Source organism: Pteropus medius, unplaced genomic scaffold (assembly GCF_902729225.1).
Source record: "Pteropus medius unplaced genomic scaffold, Ma_sr-lr_union100, whole genome shotgun sequence".
NCBI lineage: Eukaryota > Metazoa > Chordata > Mammalia > Chiroptera > Pteropodidae > Pteropus > Pteropus medius.
This window is the reverse complement of record NW_024342469.1, coordinates 6,552,744-6,570,626: the sequence shown is the minus strand read 5'-3', so window position 1 is coordinate 6,570,626 and position 17,883 is coordinate 6,552,744. Positions and strand designations below refer to the sequence as shown.

Below are 17,883 nucleotides of genomic sequence, written 5' to 3'. Positions count from 1 at the left end.
ATTTTTTTTTTTTTTTTTTTTTTTTTTTTTTTTTTTTTTTTTTTTTGGTTTTCTACTTCATTGATTTCTGTCATCTTTATTGGTTTTGGATTAAATTCATTAATAAATCCAAGAACTTAAATAATGGACAAATTCCTTGCAAGTACATAAACTACCGAAGCTCATTCAAGAAGAAAAAAATAATCTTAAGACTTAATAGACTTATTAAGAAACTGTGGTAGGAAACCTTTCCACAAAGAAATCTCCAGGCATACAAGGCTTCATTGGTGATTTTTACTCAAAATTTAGGGAAGAAATAATACCAATTTCTAGTCAAACTCTTCCTGAAAATTGAAGAGGGGAACAACTTCCCACATCGTTCTTTAAAGCAAACATCATCCTGATACCAAAACCAGAAAAAGGCACAACTAGGAAACAACACTACAGATCAAATATCCTTTGTGATCATAGGTGCAAAAATTCTAAATAAAATTCCACAGTATATAAAAAGGATAACACATCACAACAACCTAGTGTGGTGAGCGTCAGGTGTTATTCCTCATGTTCCTTTCAGGTGGTCCTTTTCCCAGGCTTGGGGCGCCTCCTCACACACATGCTCTGGCCACCATTCAGGTGAAGATTTGCGGGTACCCTCTGCAGGTTTCTGAGCTCTTCCTGCCCCAGCCTCTCTCCTCCGTTCTCTGCTCTGTACTCACGCAGCTCTGGCCTCCAGCTCTCTCTCCAGCTCCCGGGCCAGCTCCTGGCACTGCAGCCCGCAGGTGGCAGCTGGGGGACCGTCATTCTCTCCCAGGATTCAGTGTCCTGTGCTGCCTGTCATCCAGTGTCTGAAAATCACGGTTTCATGTATTTTTCCAGCTTTTTAGTTGTTCAAGTTGGGAAAGTAAATCCAGTCCTTGTAACTCCATTTTAGCCAGATGCGGAAGTCCGTAGTTGGAATGTGAAATGACTGAATCACATTTTTTTGCGTCAGTATACCAAAATCTGATGAATTTCCCTAATGTTTAACATTGAAATGATTTTCATGTTTTTGTTGTATAGGTAATGCTGAAGTAAACCTTTTGGTGCACATAACCTTTTTGCTCTAATTAAATTATTTCCTTAGGTTTCCAGGAGAATAGTTACAAAAGATGTGAAAATATTTGTAGATATTCCATTCCCAAGGGAATGTATCAATTTACAGCTTTATTTTTTTAATAGTATTATTTTCTTAAAAAAATAAAATGTATTTTTAACTTTTAAAATATGTATACTTACATGTATATACACTTGTAAATATGTATGTATACTTGTATATATGTATGTACATACTTAGTAATATGTATATACAAGTAATTATACCAACATACACACATTCATATGTGTATACATGTATATATACACATATATTTGTGTGCTTCCATCACCAAAGGGGACAGACATTGGCTCTCTGGGTCTCAAGTTCACAACTTCCAAGAAGATATTTATTGGGTCAGGTGTTCACACCTGGTCTGATCATGTTGGCACTATTGAGTGTTGTGATTGGCCCAGCTCAGATCAGTGCTCGCCACGAACCAATCACCTAGGCTCAGGAAGATAGAGTCCTATAAATATCAACAGCTTCCCAGAACCATGCAGTTGGAAAGAGTGAGCAAAGGAAGCAGTTTCAAAACTGCTTGTGGGGTCAGTGTGGTGGGGAGGTTGCTGTTTTCTAGATACCAAGAATATAGTAGAGTAAATAAAACTCCAATTAGTTATTACTGTGGCATGAAATGTGACTTTTATTTACTTCTTTTGTCATTTGCTGTTCATGCATCTAATATATCTGACAAATGTTTACTGAGAAACTTCTGAGTGCCGAGGACGCAGACAGACATGCAGTCTAATCTAGCGGAGTCAGTTGGCCAAAGTCAAAGGGATACAAATGTTATGAGGTAAGTTCTGTGATGAGCTTGCGCACAGGGCTTTGTAGGAGCAGAGAGAGAACCTCCGCTAAAGCAGAGAAGAGTCATGGACGTGTATTAGTTTTCTGTTGATGTGTAACAACCCACCCCAAAACTTAGTGGCTTCAAACAGCAGTAATCATTTATTATTTCTCATGGCTTCTGTGAATGGGGAATTCAGGAGCAGCCCAGGAGTTCCTGACTTGTGAGAAAGGAGAATCTTGCCCATGACATCACAGTCAGATGTTGGCTGGGGCTGCAGTCACCTGGAGGTTTGGGACTAGGACACCTACTTTCTCAGTGGCTCACTCATGGGGCTGGCAAGGTGGTACCTCTCCAAGGGCTCCGGGGGTGTTCTCATGACACAGCGGCTGACTTCCCCCAGAGCAAGCGATACAAGAGGGCGAGGTGGAAGCTGCAATGCCGTTTATGGGCTGTCCTTGGAAGTTACACGTGGTCACTGCAGCCATATTCTGTTGTTCACAGGCCTAAGCTGGGCTCACTGTGGTTAGGGTTGACATAAAGAAGTGAACCCCAGGAGGTGGACCTGTGTGGGCTGTCTTTGAAGCTGGCTACCACAGAAGGCATCTTTCAGCGACACGGTGCTGTTTGAGTTGAGTCTTAAAGTATGAATAGGAGTCTGTCTGGCAGATAAGGAGAAGACCATTAGAGACAAAAAAATGGAGACATTGGGCGGCTGATCACAAGTTGGCCACCAGGACTGTATTGTAAGGCAGATGTGGGGCTGGCGAGGGAGGAGTAGAACCAGGTCAGGTAGAACCTCGTATTGCTAGAGGGTGTGGCTCTTATTCTGAGGGTAATGGCAAGCCACTGAAAGAGTAAAGCAGAAGATGTAGGTTTCAGTTTTGCTTCAGAGATAAATTGGCAGTAAGTAGCAGCTGGAAATAGGAGTCTGGAGCTTGGGAGAAAGGTGTCACCAGAGGAGGGAGTCGCCAGGAGGTTGTGGAAGCTGTGGCAGGGCAAGAGGTCGCCCAGGAATGTCCCTGACAGAGAAGAGCACGGCAGAGGGCGGAGCCCCACTCCCGTGTTAGACATGTGCTGAGGAAGACCAGGAAGAATCCCGGTACTTCTGTACTCTGCATTCCGAAAGTACTCATGTGTCGTCCTTCACTTTCCAGTAAAATGTTCATATCCTGTTGAGCACTTATTGTCCCATTTAACTTTTTTTTTAGCATCTGTAGTAGCCACATTATCATCTTGCTCCAGCCTTTCTCGGACTTTCCTGGCCTTGTGCTTCTCTCTCCCAGTTATAGTTATCGATAGCTTTCAGTGTCCTGTCATTTCCTTGCGGAGAAAAATAGTCTTCAGGACCTCAGAGGCCTCTTAGAATACAAATGTGTTTGCTTTTGCCACTTACAGCTTCTGTGTTCCCTGGCAAATGTGTGACCACCTATGCAGTGGTGGCAACCCTGCTGTATTGTCAGGAAAACCAGGAGACAGGACAGGTTAGTAGGTCAAGAGTGGACGGTGTCTGTCAAGGAGATCTGTATCACGAGCCTCCCAGCCCCATGAATTTGCAGTGACATCTGACGCGCTCTGCTTTGTGATCAAAACTTGCCTTTTAGGAACGTGGGATTGCAAACTCAGGAGACAACATTGGAGGCAGAGTAAAGCGACCGACACCTTCATGTGTGTACATTTAACTTTTAACACTTCCTTGTAGGGCACCTCAAAATTGCTTGCATCAATCCTGATTCTCAAGTTTCTGCCTCCCAGTACTCCTGTGACAACAACAGGGCATCTGCGATGGTGACATGGCTAACTCCTCAGCAGCTTTTGCAGACTCCCAGATGGCTGCTTTCAGAGTAGTTTCCATAGTGACCAGAAGCAGGAAAAACCTGCCTGCCCAGCTTAGCACTGTCACATACTGCTCCTGTTGGGAACTGGGAGACTCAAGGGCAGCCTGTGGGAGATGTGGCATATGCATGTTATTGCAGAGACTCTTTAAAACATATCCAGGGTCTCATCTTTTCTCACTGGTCCCACTGTAGCAAAGCCAAGGTCATTCCTACCAGTGTCACCTCTGCCTCCTGCCTTGCGGTCTCCTCTGCATAACAGAGTTTTTAAACCCGAATCAGAGCCCTCCTGTAATGCGCCAGCTCACAGAGAGTGAGGTCCATAGTCTGTCCAGCACTGTAAGGCCCTCCGTGACCCCTGCCTTGACCCCTACCGTGTCTCCCACCGTGTTTCTTCCCTCTCCTCTCTCCTCATTCCCAGCCCCCTGGCCGCCTTGCTGCCGCTTCAAACTGCCAGGTACGTTCTTGCCTTAAAGGCTTTGCAATTGCTGTTCTTCTCCCTGGATCCCTTTCCCCTCCAATAGCCACGTGACTGGATCCCTCACTTCCTTTTGCTTTGGTCTTAGCTCAGATGTCACCTCATCTTCAAAGAACTCTTCCTGACCACTGCGTATACATACATTCCATCTCTCCTGCGGCTCTCTCTGCCTTTCCCTTGCTTTATTTCCTCACCGTGCTGTAGTTGTCACCATCTGACGCAGTCATTTTCTCATTCATTGTCCGATTCTCTAATGTAACAGCCAGGACTTTGTCCGCTGTCGAATCTCAGCCCTTAGGTTTGCACCTGGCTCATGGCAGTGCTCAGTAACTGTGGAGTGAATGAATGAGTGGGAAGCAAGCTAAGGTCAGGAAGGAGAGCTGCTCGGGGAGAATTGTCTTCCCAGCCCCCTCTCCGCAGTCCCGTTACCACCACTGCAAGTAACACCCGCTTCCTTCACACTTTCTCTGCCCTTGTGGAAGAAACCACCAAATCACTGTCTCTGGGGTGTTGATGAGTCTTTCTCATGATCTCAACTGGCATGTATTACATTGAATATGAAATTGTCATGTTTATAGGTTGTTGTAGATGAATATCAGCAATATTATATGGCTTTTAGTATACTCAGCGTAGAAGGCCCAGATACTAGCGATAACTTTCTAGAAATTATTAGGACTACTAATTGCCTGATGCTTACTGAGTACTTGCTGTGTGTCAGACGGTGTGGAAGGGCCTTATTTGCTTTCTCGCTTAATACTCCTAACCACTGTAAGATGGAGGTATTGTTATTCTATTTCATGGATGAGAAAACAGATTCAGAGAGGCAAGTGAACTTGCCCAAGCTAATAACAAGTGGAGCAGCAGAGCTGGCATTCGAATTCGCACCTGTCTGCCTGGAGGTGTCCTCACTCCGCAGCACTGTCTGGCCCCCCGCAGAAGGCGGTGCAGAGGTCAGCTCTGGAGCCGCTGTGGGTGGCATAACAGCCCAGGGTTATTTTCCCAGCTCTGGCTGGTGACATCATTTCACTGGGCAGGATGGGAGGCAGCATGGTGTGAGAGGGCACAGTTATTGGAGTCCATTTGGAAAACTGTAGGTCTCTTCTAGGCTTATTTTCTCGTGTATAAGGAATAGCGACGTGTACTTCAAAAGGTGTTTTGAAGATTGAATGACGATGTGATTTTTAAAACATTTAGCTCAGTCCCTTTAATGTAAAAATATGTAATGCTCTTTCCAGCACAAAATTCTGATTTAAACCAGGCCCCACGCATCCGTTGTACTGAAGGAAGATATTCCATTTTTGTTACTAGCCCCACGCAGCACCGACAAGCCCAGGATGGCTGACCCCTTAGGGAAGCAGGCTCTGCCATCTGTTTCTCAGCAGGGCTTGTCTGGAAGCAGGAGGGGGTGGCTCGCCCAGCTGGCACCAAAGCCTCCGTGGTGGTCATTTAACCCAGACTCGTCATGGCCGGGGTGTGTCTGGGGGCAGGAGTGGAGGTTGGTGACTCAGCCAAGCTGCCCTTAGGAGCTAAAAGATGACTTTTTTGTCCCCAGATTTGCACGTATGTCTTTAAGAGAACTGGGATTTGTCATGTGCTCATTTTTCAGCACATGTTCGGGTTAAGGGCCCACAGGGTAATGTAGTCTCAGAGCCAACCTTGAGTGGTTGTTTGATTTTCCTTTTTTTACCCTTTCTCACTCACGTGACCTTTCTCGTTTACCCAGAATTCCCAACACCAGAATTCTGTGGCAGAGAAGGCTAGGGGCTGCTGTCGGCTAGAGTAACAATTGGAACCTCCAAACGCCTGAAAAATGGTAAAAAGAGGTTTTTCTTTAGGTCTAGGTCTCAGTGAATATGATTTCAAAAAACTGGAAGACAGCTTGTCCTAAAGTACTTCAACCTATTGTTACCTCACGTTTATTTCATGGAATCAAATCTTTTTATTCCATAGTTAGAAGTAAAAGATGTAATATTCAGAAAACATTGGAAAAACTATCCCCCAAACTACATTTCTGTTGAAGCTCAAATGGATGATAATAGATTCTTTTTGCTTTTAATAGAAGCACGTTAGGAATAAGAAGTTAGAAAGTTGGGGGAGGCCCCTAGTCCTGACGCCCCAGTGGATGGCTCTTATTTTTTTTGAGGCATAATTCACATGCTATAAAATTCACTACTTTTAAGCTGTACATTTCAATAGTTCTAGTATTTCATACTTTTGTTTAACTGTCACCAGTGTCCAATTCCAGAACATTTTTCATCTCCCAAAGAACCCCGTACCCATCAGTAGTCAGTCTGCATTCCCAGCTCCCCCAACCCTTGGCAGTCACCAGTCTACTTCCTCCCTCCTTGGATTTGCCTCTTCTGGACATTTCATTGCAATAGAATCACACGATACGCAGCTTCTTGTGACTGGCTTCTTTTGCTTAGCATGTTTTCAAGGTTCATCTGTGTTTTGGCATTATCCGTACTTCATTCCTTTTTATGGCTGAATGATAATGTGTGGATATTCCATCTATTTTATATATCCATTCATCAGTTGTTGGACATCTGGGTTGTTTGTACTTTTTGGCTGTTAGGATATTATGCTGCTGTGACCATCCATGCATGAGTTTTTGTGTGGACACGTACTTTCATTTCTCCTGGGTGAATAACTAGGATCGGAATCGCTGGGTCATGTGGTAACTACATTTAACCTTTCGAGGAACTGCTAAACTGTTTTCCAGAGTGGCAGCCCCATTTTACAGCCCCACCAGGGTGGCAGAGGGGTCCATTTCTCCACATCTTCACAGCGCTTGTTTTTGGCTTTTTGCTTATAGCTGTCCCAGCGGGTGAGAAGAGGTACCTCGTTGTGGTTTTGATTCGCATTTCCCTGATGACTAACGATGTCAGGCTTCCTTTGCCTGCACACTGGCCATTCACATCTCTTTTTTTAGAGAAATCTACATTCAGCTCTTTTGCCCATTTTTAAAACTGGACTATTAATCTTTTTATTGTCACATCCTTATTTTTTAAGAGGACAAAAAAGAGAGGGAGGCAGGCAGGGGTTTAAACAGCAACAGGAGAGATTTTAATTAGATTGCAGTTTCCTAGTTTCCTAGCTGTAAGGCTAGTGGAAAATGTGGTAGCGCAGACTGTTGGAGGAAATGGAATATGTCAGTGTTGGGGTGAGTGCAGGTGTTGACTCAGAAGCTTAGTTGTATACTATCTAGATCAGCGGTCCCCATTTTTGGCACCAAGGATGGTGCTCCTATGAGAATCTAATGCCTAATGATCCAAGGTGGAGCCGAGGCGGTGATGCTGGCGCTGGGGAGCGGCTGCAGATACAGATGAAGCTTCGCTCACTCGCCTGCGGCGCACCTCCTGCTGTGCGGCCCAGTTCCTAACCAGCCCTGGACCGGTACTGGTCCATGGCCCGGGGGTCGGGGACCCCTGATCTAAAGGATTCTTCAAAGTTCCTGGCTCAAGGAAACCTATTCACCGAGGTTTCGGTGGTTGCTGGGTTTTGTTTTTTGAAAGACATTTGCCTGAGCATAGGGCATGAAGAAGTCTGTACATGTGATTTTCTCCTTCCTTAATAACGCGGGGCCTGAGCAGATGCCCCACGTGGCTCACAGAGCTGTGGGGAACATCGGGCTTCTAGCTTCTTTAACGTGTACCCTCCCTCGGCTGAAATGTTCAGAGCAAGAGGCTTTTTCTTTTCAGTGTGACTTTTCCTTCCCTTGTCGGATGGTGGCCAGGGCTTCCTGTCCACTGGCTACCTCTGGGCTACCAAAGTTGTAGACCGGCCCCCCAGGAGGGGTTGCTTTAGAACGACTGTCCCCTTTGCTTTCCTGCCAGCACAGATGTTTCTGGACCAGATGAAGCCTGAGGAGCCTCCCAGCTGTGAGATACTGGGATAGGACAACCTGAGTCTGGATCCACAGAAGACTCGCCTCGCCTCTCCGCACAATGTCAGGTGGGAGCGGGGACCTGGACTTGGAGTGGGCTGAGGGACTGCGGAATGAAGGGAGGCCCTTCCCTTGGAGGACCTCCTGCTGGGAAAGAGGCGGGTGGGTCTGTTTCTCACATATCTTTGAGGCTCTCAAAAGCATCCAGGTAAGAGGCGGACTGGGCATCCTGAAGGGCTGCAGTTCCCGATTCTCCGCAGCCCAGTTTTCCCGACTCTGTCCTCTTCCCTCCTTCCCGCCTGCAAGTCCTCACTCTCACACGGTGGCGCAGAGACGAAGTCGGGCTTTGCTTGTAACATGCTGCTTTCGTTTTCTTCCTCCAGAAAGTGGCACATTCCTAGGTTTCTTCCCCTCCCCAGCCTGGCGTCCCTTTACCGCTGGTGCTCCAGGCAGAGCAGGCCGTGTGCGGATTTCCTAACCTGAACTTTTCCCCTGAATGCTCTGCATTTTCTTCATCTCCTATTCCTGGTTTTCCTTGATTTTAGGAAGCCATGTACCCTCTGCTTGCGGTCCCTTCTCAGCCCTGACTCCAAGCATGTGGCCCCAGGAGATCCTGGCCAAGTACACACAGGTACAGCATTTACAGCCGGGCACCAGTGGCTGTGCTACCAAGCTGGGGCACCAGTGGGGACCTGCTTCCCAGGAGTGAGTGGCCACTGCAACATACTCCCCCAGGGTCAGGGGCCACCATCAGAGATGGCATCTTAGTTGCGCACCCTCTGTGAATCACCCGTTAGGTTGGAGGCTCTCAGTTTTATGGGGGCCCAGAAATGCATAAAACATGTTTCTTGCCTTGATCTTACTATCTTTGACCTCTAAGGAAGACAAAGAAAATGCTAGCTGGGAGGATTAGAGAAGGTAGTGGCCCTATGTAGCTGAATGATGACCAGGGAGACTTCAAGCAGGGTGGCCTTTGATTTGAGTCTTGAAGGCTGAGTGGGACTTCAGCAGGCAGCATTATGGGTGGCATCTCCCATAACTGGCGGTCCGAGACTGGGTGCCGTGTGACTGAGTCTTCCTAATCCGGGTTCTAGAAGGAAGAGTCGGTGGAGCAACCAGAGTTCTACTATGACGAGTTTGGCTTCCGGGTGGACAAGGAAGGTACGGTTGAGTGCCTCGTGTAATCTTGCTGATGACCTTGGGGGGACTCCTGCTGCATTGACCCTCATTATGCAGCTGTGGCCTATGGGCTCTGGGCGCTTCTGCATGAGGGTGGCGCTGTTCATAACAGTTGACCCTGAACAACGCGGGTTTGACTGCGGGTTCACATATTCAGACTTTCTTCATTTGACCGATGCTATTCAGTTGACCTGGGCAGTTAAAACCCAGGTCATGCAAGGGTCAGCTGGCCGTTGGCAATCTGCGTGCGGCGAGCTGACTTAAGGCCCACGCGGAGGTTTGACTGCATGAGACAGCACCCCGGCCCCCCGCACTGGTCAAGGGTCAGCTGTAATGGAGACCTGTGATATTTCTTACATTAATTTTATTGATCTTCATATGATAATAAAAGCAATGTTCATTGTAGAGAAGTTGGAAAATACAAATATAAACATTAAAACAAATTAACCTGTAATCCCACAACCTGAAGATAACCACTGACATTTTAGTATTTTTTCTGGCTTTGCATGTGTATACATATACTTTTAGTAACATTATGTCGTATACACATTTTTATATTGTTCTTATATCTCAACATTATTGCTCGAGCATTTTTTTCTGTCAGTTAAGATCTTTTTAAAAACATTTTTCAGTGTCTACATATATCCCATTATAATGGATTTATCATATTTTTATAACTATTCTTCTGGGAGGGGCCTCTAGGCCATTTCTGTTGTTTTCTACTATAAATGCACTCATTGGTTCCTGAGTGGGCTGTTGGGGAACCTACCTGCCAGAACCCAGGATAGCCTGTCACCAGGATGTAACTGTAACTAGAAGATTTTAATTGGCTGAAACTAGTCACCTTCAGGTCACTCATATTTCTAGTTCCGACATAAGTTTTCCTTGTTCTCTAGTTTGCAGGCAGATGGTTGGAAGTCAAAAGCTGGGCCTGAGAGGAACATAGGGAACGTTATAGTTTGAAGGAAATGTTCTGTATCTTGATGGGGACAATGTTTAGACATTTGTTTATTGACATTCACCAAAGTGTACACTTAAAATTTGTGCATCTTACTATACATAAATCTGCTAAGGGCGAAGGTTTAAAAAGCTGAGGCTGAGGGTGTGGCGTTAGGATAAGCGAGGACAAGGCTCACTGTGGGGCTCACGCACACCGAGATGACCAGGTGGCCACGAGCGCCTCATCTGCATTGACTCGAGCATCTCAGGAGGCTGGCTGTGGGTTGTCCCCTCACCCCTGCTGCATCCCCAGTGCCTCGAAGAAAACCGAAGGTGGTCTTGGCCTCGTGGAGTTTCCCAGCAGTAAATATATGCCAGGGCAAGAAGAGCAAAGAAAAAATTGGGGACCCAGAGAAGAGGGGAGGTGGACTGTGTATAAGGCGGTGAAGGAAGCTTCTCTGAGGGGAGGCACTCGGACAAACTGGGAGGAAGGGAGGCAGTGAGTTAGCTGAGGAAGGGGAACAACAAGCACAAAGGCCCTGGGGCAGAGTGGATTTGGTGGGGAATAGCTGGAGTGGTGGGGACGAGGGGATGGGACAGGAGGAGGCAGGCCACAGAACCTTCTACACGTCTGAGCGAGGCGGGTGGGCGGGTGGCACTAGAGGGCTCTGAACAGAGTGCCATGACCTGACTTGTGGCTTAGAAGGGCACCCTGGAGCATTGCCTTAGGGGTGGGGTGGAACCAGGGAGGCCAGCAAGGAGGCTGCGGCAGGAGTCCGGAAGAAAGGTGATGGCTTGGACCAGGGCAGCAGTGGGAGGTGGTAAGAGTGGTGAGATTCTGCCTCAGCTCTGCGGGTTGACCGCGGGGAGGAGCTGCAGGTAGTCCGAGGCTTAGGCCTGAGCATGTGGAGAGTGGAGGTGGGTTTGTGGATTGGCCGGGTGAGACCGTGGAAGGGCAGGTTTCAGGGAGTGAGTGAAGAGCTTGGGTTTGCTCATCCTAGTGCTGGAGCGTGGGGACTGTGGCTCTGATTTCAATGGCGGATCCGGACACCGGACCGAAGCCCAGGGCCCTCTGCTTTGGAGAACATGCAGTGAGGAGACATTTTCCTTCCTCCCCTCGCACTGCTGTGTCCCTGGGCGCTCCCCTGGCAGATGGTGCCGACCCCAGCCCGGGCAGGCTGCCGGCCGTGTCTCTGATGGAGGACCCTCCGCAGCGGCTGCGGTGGCAGGCCCACCTGGAGTTCACCCATAACCACGACGTGGGCGACCTCACCTGGGACAAGATTGCCGTCTCCCTGCCCCGCTCTGAGAAGCTCCGCTCCCTGGTGCTGGCTGGCATCCCACACAGCATGAGGCCACAGGTGAGCCGGGAGGGGGCGTCTGCAGAGGGTGACCCAGGGCTCAGTGTCCCACCACAGACTCAGTGCTCGCGGGCTCCCCCTCAGCTGTGGATGCGGCTCTCCGGGGCCCTGCAGAAGAAGAAGGGCTCCGAGCTGTCCTACCGGGAGGCCGTGAGGAACAGCTCTAACGACGAGACCATTGCTGCCAAACAGGTGAGGCCGGGGCTCGGCCTGGGGTCAACAGGAGCCCCCTCAGTGGTCTCTCCGTGGCCTGGGAGAACACGGCAGCCACGTGGCAGCCCTGGGCAGTGTTCTCACCCACAAACGTGCGCCTGGAGCAGTTGGCTCCATCCTGGGCCCTCTGTGGCAGCAGAGAGAATTGTCAAAAAGGCCACCTAACCAGTGCATGTTAAATGCAGATTTCAGGCCTCGTTCAGGAAATTCTCATTCCTAGTTGCGGCCCGAGGCCCAGGAATCTGTCGTTTACTTTTATAAGTTCCCTGGGTGAATGTGAAGGAATCAGCTACACACTAGCTGGGTTCTGATCCTGAAGGGAGGAGCACAAGGAATCCCCGTTCCCGGGAGAGAAGCCCACTGGGGTGTGCCCCATACGGGGTCTCCCAGGCTCCCTCCGGGTCTCTGTGCTGGCGTGTGGCCCGCAGCCACATCTCACAGCTCCTGTTGTGGGCGGGCTGCTGGCAGATCGAGAAGGACCTGCTCCGCACGATGCCCAGCAATGCCTGCTTCGCCAGCGTGGGCAGCATCGGGGTGCCGCGGCTGCGCAGGGTCCTCCGAGCGCTGGCCTGGCTCTACCCGGAGATCGGCTACTGCCAGGGCACAGGCATGGTGAGCACAGCCCGGGAAGGGCTGCAGGTGTCCCCAAGCATGTTCCTCTGGCCCCCAGGCGTGAATGAGCTCACTGTCCTAGGCAGTAGGACAGGAAGTAGGGGCGGAGATGGGAGTCCCCAAGGGGGCCGGGGCTGCCAAGTAGGGTGGGTGCAACCCTGAGGCGGGCATGCGGTCTACGAAGTGACCCATCAAGTGGGTCTCTGTTCACGTGGAGACCTGGGTCCCAGCCCCTGGTCTCCCTGCCCTGGCCAGGTGGCCGCCTGCCTCCTGCTGTTCCTGGAGGAAGAGGATGCCTTCTGGATGATGTGTGCCATCATTGAGGACCTGCTACCTGCCTCCTACTTCAGCACCACCCTGCTGGGCGTCCAGACAGACCAGCGAGTCCTGCGCCACCTCATCGTCCAGTACCTGCCTCGCTTGGACAAGCTGCTCCAGGAACATGATATTGGTAAGGGCCGCCCACCCTCTTCTCTGGGGTCAAGGGGTCCTGAGACTCTGACTCAGGTACTGCGGGTCCAAGGCCTCCTGACAGCCAGTGGAGGACCGGGCAGCTGGCCAGCTCGGGGGAGTGGAGAAAGGCTCCTCACACGGCCCAGCCGTGGGCACAGCTCACGCAGCCTCTGTCGCTCTTGTCTCTGATGTCCTGACGCTTGTCCCCTCCATCCCCGTGGACTAGGGTGGGCCTATGGCTGCTCTCTGGGAGATACCCTCCACCTCCTGCCCAGCTCGTGCGCCTGGGGCGTGCCCCTGCTCAGGTTGTCACATGCCAGCTGTCCCTGGTCTGTCCACAGAGCTGTCTCTGATCACGCTGCACTGGTTCCTCACGGCCTTCGCCAGCGTGGTGCACATCAAGCTGCTGCTGCGCCTCTGGGACCTGTTTTTCTACGAGGGCTCCCTGGTGCTCTTCCAGGCCACGCTGGGCATGCTGCGCCTCAAGGTGCCACTGCCCCCCGTCCCTGGGCCACACTGCCCAGCTTCCCCATGAAGACTAGGAGTCTTGTGTGCCAGATGCAGCAGTCCTGGCACCCCTCCTCTTGGGGACTCGGGGTTCAGGCTTCAGCAGCATGTGGCCTGAGCACTGGTCCTTCCTGAAAGCCCCTCCACCCCTTCCCCGGCAGGGTAGACTCTCTTGAGCTCAGCTGATCATCCAGAGAAGTCACACATGCCTGGGATGGTGACAGGGCTCGGTGCCGGGCAGTGACTCCTGCCTCCTTCCCCTCGTGTGGCGCAGGAGGAGGAGCTGATTCAGTCAGAGAACTCGGCCTCTATCTTCAACACGCTGTCAGACATACCCTCGCAGATCGAAGACGCGGAGCTGCTGCTGGGGGAGGCCATGCGGCTGGCTGGCTCCCTCACCGACATGGCCGTGGAGACCCAGCGCCGCAAGCACCTGGCCTACCTCATCGCAGACCAGGGCCAGCTCCTGGGGACCAGCGCCACTACCAACCTCTCTCAGGTAGGCCTGTGAGGGAGGAGGCCCTGCCTCACCCACAGCGTGGGGGTCCCTTGAGGAAGCCCAGAGCAAGAGAGGCCCCTCCGGGCTCCGCCACTCCCCGCCAGCTTAGCACGCATGCCCGGCATGGCCCAGCAGCAGACCACAGCTGTGGAGAGATGGGCAGCAATAAGCCCGGTTTGGGTGAAGGACAGACCCAGCATTGAACTGACAATGCATCCCTGACCCTCAGAGCTGGCCTAAGAGGCTGCTGCCCATGAGGTGGCACAAATGAGGGGCCCTGGGTCCCCTCCTGCCACTGACCCGCCCTTGTGTCTACAGGTGGTTCGTCGCAGGACCCAGCGGAGGAAGTCTGGCCTCACCTCCTTGCTCTTTGGTGAGAACTGTGCTGCAGGCAGCTGTGCACTCAGGCGAACTCAGCGACCCCCTTCCCCCCGGCCACATCTAAGCTCTGGGAGCCAGGCGTGGGGGTGGCGGTGCATACCAGGGGGTGTCCATTCTCGCACCCCAGTGGACTCTAAGCTTCCCTGGAGTTGGGAAGGGGGCTTGGCAGGGACCACAGCTGCTGTAACTCTCTGGACCTCCCAGGGGTAGACGACCTGGAGGCACTCAAGGCCAAGAACATCAAGCAGACGGAACTGGTGGCTGACCTCCGGGAAGCCATCCTGCGCGTGGCACGCCATTTCCAGTGCACAGACCCCAAAAACTGTAGTGTGGTGAGTTGCAGCCTCCCAGCCCTACGCCCAGTGGCTTGACATGGGGGGTCTCCTTCCCCATCCTGAGGCGCCTATTTCTTGGTGAGCTTTTCTGCCACCCTGGCAGGAGCTGACCCCAGACTACAGCATGGAGAGCCACCAGCGGGACCACGAGAACTACGTGGCCTGCTCACGTAGCCACAGGCGCCGGGCCAAGGCCCTGCTGGACTTTGAGCGGCACGATGACGATGAGCTGGGCTTCCGCAAGAATGACATCATCACGGTGCGTGGGGCTCTGCGGCGGGTGGTTGCTGGGAGTGGATGCCAGTGGTCCTGCCACCTGCTGGCCCTGAGGCTGCAGCCAGGTCATCCAGCTCACTCGCGCCCTCCCCCTGCTGAGTGTTTCCCTCCTCGACCTGGCCAAGGATGAAAACAGATGATGCGCGATGCACTGGGCATGGCAACTGGGGCCCGGCTCTCTGCTCTTTTCCTCTGCAGATTGTTTCCCAGAAGGACGAGCACTGCTGGGTGGGGGAGCTGAATGGCCTGAGAGGTGAGGTCTTGGTCCCCATTTGGGGGCAGCGGGTTGGGCAGTGAAGCTGCATCCCCGACCCCGTCCCCGCCAGGAACAGGCCGAGCCTGTCCTCAGCCCCACGGGGGAAAGTGTGAGCACACCAGGCCCCTCACAGGACCCTGCTTCTCCCCTAGGCTGGTTTCCTGCCAAGTTTGTGGAAGTTCTAGATGAACGGAGCAAAGAGGTGAGAGGGGAAGCCAGGAAGGGTGCCCTGGAGCTGCCCCCACCTCAAGCCTGGTGAGGCCTGCACGCCCCCAGCCAGGGCCTGTGTTCTCAGTGGCTTGTGGCGGCGGCTCTGAGGCCAGGGAGAGGGCAGCTGCAGGCATGGGGCTGGGGCCTTTCAGACCCTGTCCCCGCCATCAGTACTCCATCGCCGGGGATGACGCTGTGACGGAGGCGGTCACGGACCTCGTGCGAGGGACCCTCTGCCCGGCCCTCAAGGCCCTGTTTGAACATGGACTGAAGAAGCCATCTCTGCTTGGGGGCGCCTGCCACCCCTGGCTGTTTATCGAGGAAGTAAGTCAGTGGCTGGACGCATGTCCTCCACTGTCCTTTTCCCCACGCTCCTGGGTTCTGTGGAGCTGGCAGCAGGAGCTCCTGGGGTGGTGAAGTGCACTTAGACCCTGTGGCTTTGACCTGGGACCTATCCCATTGTCCCTGACACTCTCCCCATTCCCCAGGCAGCAGGCCGGGAGGTGGAGAGAGACTTTGACTCGGTGTATTCGCGCCTGGTGCTGTGTAAGACGTACAGGTAACCGGGCCTGTCCCCTGCCCTGGCAGCCTCGTCGGGGGCGAGGGAGCAGCCCAAGTCTGCACACCGGGCAGCACTGGCAGCTCTGGTCCCCCTCCTTCCCCAGGCTGGATGAAGATGGCAAAGTTCTGACCCCAGAGGAGCTGCTCTACAGGGTAGGCAGGGCCATAGGCAGGGCTGGCCTCTGCGGGCTGGCAGCTGGGGGGCACCTGAGTGATGGCTGTGTCTTCACAGGCTGTGCAGTCTGTGAATGTGACCCATGACGCTGCACACGCACAAATGGATGTCAAGCTCCGCTCCCTCATCTGTGTGGGGCTCAAGTGAGTGTACCTGCTGCGGGGGCCACAGTCCAGTCAGATGAGTGGCGGGCTGGGCCCTGCAGGGAGCGGGGGCATGTGAGCCGGGCCCCCCAGGAGGACAGGCAAATAAATGGAAGTTTGCAAGGGTGACTCTCAGAGGCCTTTCTCCGGCACAAGACCAGTCATTGCTTTGTGGCCAGGGAGGCACTTGGGGGTTTTGTGAAGCACAGACTTTAGCAAAGTGCCCAGTGAGTGGGGCTCCCAGAAATGAGGCTGCTGCGGCAAATGAGGGTGGGGGCCTCGGGCATTTGTGAGTCTTGAGCCTGGGCCAGGGTCAATGAGATATTTCTGGATTTACCACCCAGTGGAGGGCGTGGCCTGTAGGCTGCTTTTACCTGGAGTGGGGTGGGAGGAGGGGTGGTTTGCAGGACAGATGTCCCCGAGACTAGCTCAGAACCTGGTGCACCTCATTCCTGGATTGACCAGGGCAGAGGCCCCTGTGCCCGGCAGGAGGCGGTGGCTGTCTCAGATGTGGAGAGAGCTGTGACAGGACAGAGGGGAGTGGAGGCCATGGGCCCCTGAGTGTGTCTCCCAGGGAGGTGCAGCCAGAGCGAGGGGCTGAGAGTAAAGGAAGTGGGGTCACCTGAGGCGGCCTCAGAGTGGCGGGAAAGGGGCTGGTGGCCCAGCCCAGCACCGAAGGGCAGAAACTCCCAGTCCTCAGAGAACCCAGCAGACGAACCCCTCCCCCCGTCCCAGTGAGCAGGTGCTGCACCTGTGGCTGGAAGTGCTCTGCTCCAGCCTGCCGACTGTGGAGAAGTGGTACCAGCCCTGGTCCTTCCTGCGCAGCCCCGGCTGGGTCCAGATCAAGTGTGAGCTCCGGTGAGGGCCCTGCCCTGTGGCCCTGGGTCAGGGAGGGGTGGGCAGAGCCAACCTGAGGGCGACTGACAGCCTCCCCTCCTTCCCTTCCAGTGTCCTCTGCTGCTTCGCCTTCAGCCTCTCCCAGGACTGGGAACTTCCTGTGAAGAGAGAGGTGGGTGGATGGGTTTGGTCCTCGGTGGGGCGTGGCAGGCCTGGTCTGTGCAGGCGGGTCAGTTCAAACACTTGTGGGTGGCCGAGGCAGGGCCCCAGGGGAACCCTGGGTGCTGGCGTCATGGGTAAGGACCACTCTGGCCCCTGCCACCTTGGGCTTCCTTGCTGTGTGCCCCAGCTGTGCATTCCATGACGGTGAGGGGCTGTCTGTGTGCAGGAAGAGAAGAAGCCCCTGAAGGAGGGCGTCCAGGACATGCTGGTGAAGCACCACCTTTTCAGCTGGGACATAGATGGCTGAAGCTCGTCCTCCAGTGGCCCGGTCATGCCAGGCTTCCCCGACCCATTGGCTACTAGAGCAGCTCCTTCCTCAAGAACAGCGCTGGCCCGGGCCCGACCCAAGCTTCAGGGTCAAGGAAAGGAGACACTCTGGCCAGGCACCATGGTAGGGAGATAGAGGACACCACCCTGGGCACCCCAGAGCGTCTCTGGAGGGCAGTGGGTGGCAGGAGCAGAAGATTGGGGCCCAGGCCCCAAGCTCACCGTTTGTACTGACCAAAATCTTGTGAAGAGGTGCAGAGCCACCTCTGTCAGTCTTTCCTCAGGAAGGGCTCGGGGGTGGTAAAGGCTCCTTGGTTTGTAAATAAACTGTCTTTAAGAAAGCACTTTGTCTTTCGT

General features: G+C 52.9%; 1 protein-coding gene across 5 annotated transcripts in view; it reads left to right on the top strand.

Annotated features, from left to right (window-relative positions):
- The window catches only part of SGSM3 (small G protein signaling modulator 3), a 33,629-nt gene extending 15,759 nt beyond the window's left edge, over window positions 1–17,870 (top strand). Inside the window, exons 2-22 of one of the 5 annotated variants that reach the window (XM_039863389.1) lie at window positions 8,056–8,168; window positions 8,646–8,731; window positions 9,195–9,261; window positions 11,371–11,579; window positions 11,664–11,771; window positions 12,261–12,404; window positions 12,660–12,855; window positions 13,199–13,344; window positions 13,639–13,863; window positions 14,182–14,236; window positions 14,449–14,576; window positions 14,683–14,838; window positions 15,054–15,108; window positions 15,264–15,313; window positions 15,493–15,645; window positions 15,810–15,880; window positions 15,987–16,035; window positions 16,115–16,200; window positions 16,936–17,058; window positions 17,149–17,209; window positions 17,426–17,870. In XM_039863389.1, the coding sequence (XP_039719323.1) occupies window positions 8,162–8,168; window positions 8,646–8,731; window positions 9,195–9,261; window positions 11,371–11,579; window positions 11,664–11,771; window positions 12,261–12,404; window positions 12,660–12,855; window positions 13,199–13,344; window positions 13,639–13,863; window positions 14,182–14,236; window positions 14,449–14,576; window positions 14,683–14,838; window positions 15,054–15,108; window positions 15,264–15,313; window positions 15,493–15,645; window positions 15,810–15,880; window positions 15,987–16,035; window positions 16,115–16,200; window positions 16,936–17,058; window positions 17,149–17,209; window positions 17,426–17,506 (2,256 nt within the window). In that variant the 5' untranslated portion in view covers window positions 8,056–8,161 and the 3' untranslated portion in view covers window positions 17,507–17,870. Of the gene's footprint in view, window positions 1–8,055; window positions 8,169–8,645; window positions 8,732–9,194; window positions 9,262–11,253; window positions 11,580–11,663; window positions 11,772–12,182; window positions 12,405–12,659; window positions 12,856–13,198; window positions 13,345–13,638; window positions 13,864–14,181; window positions 14,237–14,448; window positions 14,577–14,682; window positions 14,839–15,053; window positions 15,109–15,263; window positions 15,314–15,473; window positions 15,646–15,809; window positions 15,881–15,986; window positions 16,036–16,114; window positions 16,201–16,935; window positions 17,059–17,148; window positions 17,210–17,425 lie in introns of those variants that run through there. The other 4 variants (XM_039863388.1, XM_039863392.1, XM_039863391.1 and 1 more) reach the window with 4 other exon arrangements.
- Window positions 17,871–17,883: the final 13 nt, after the last annotated feature.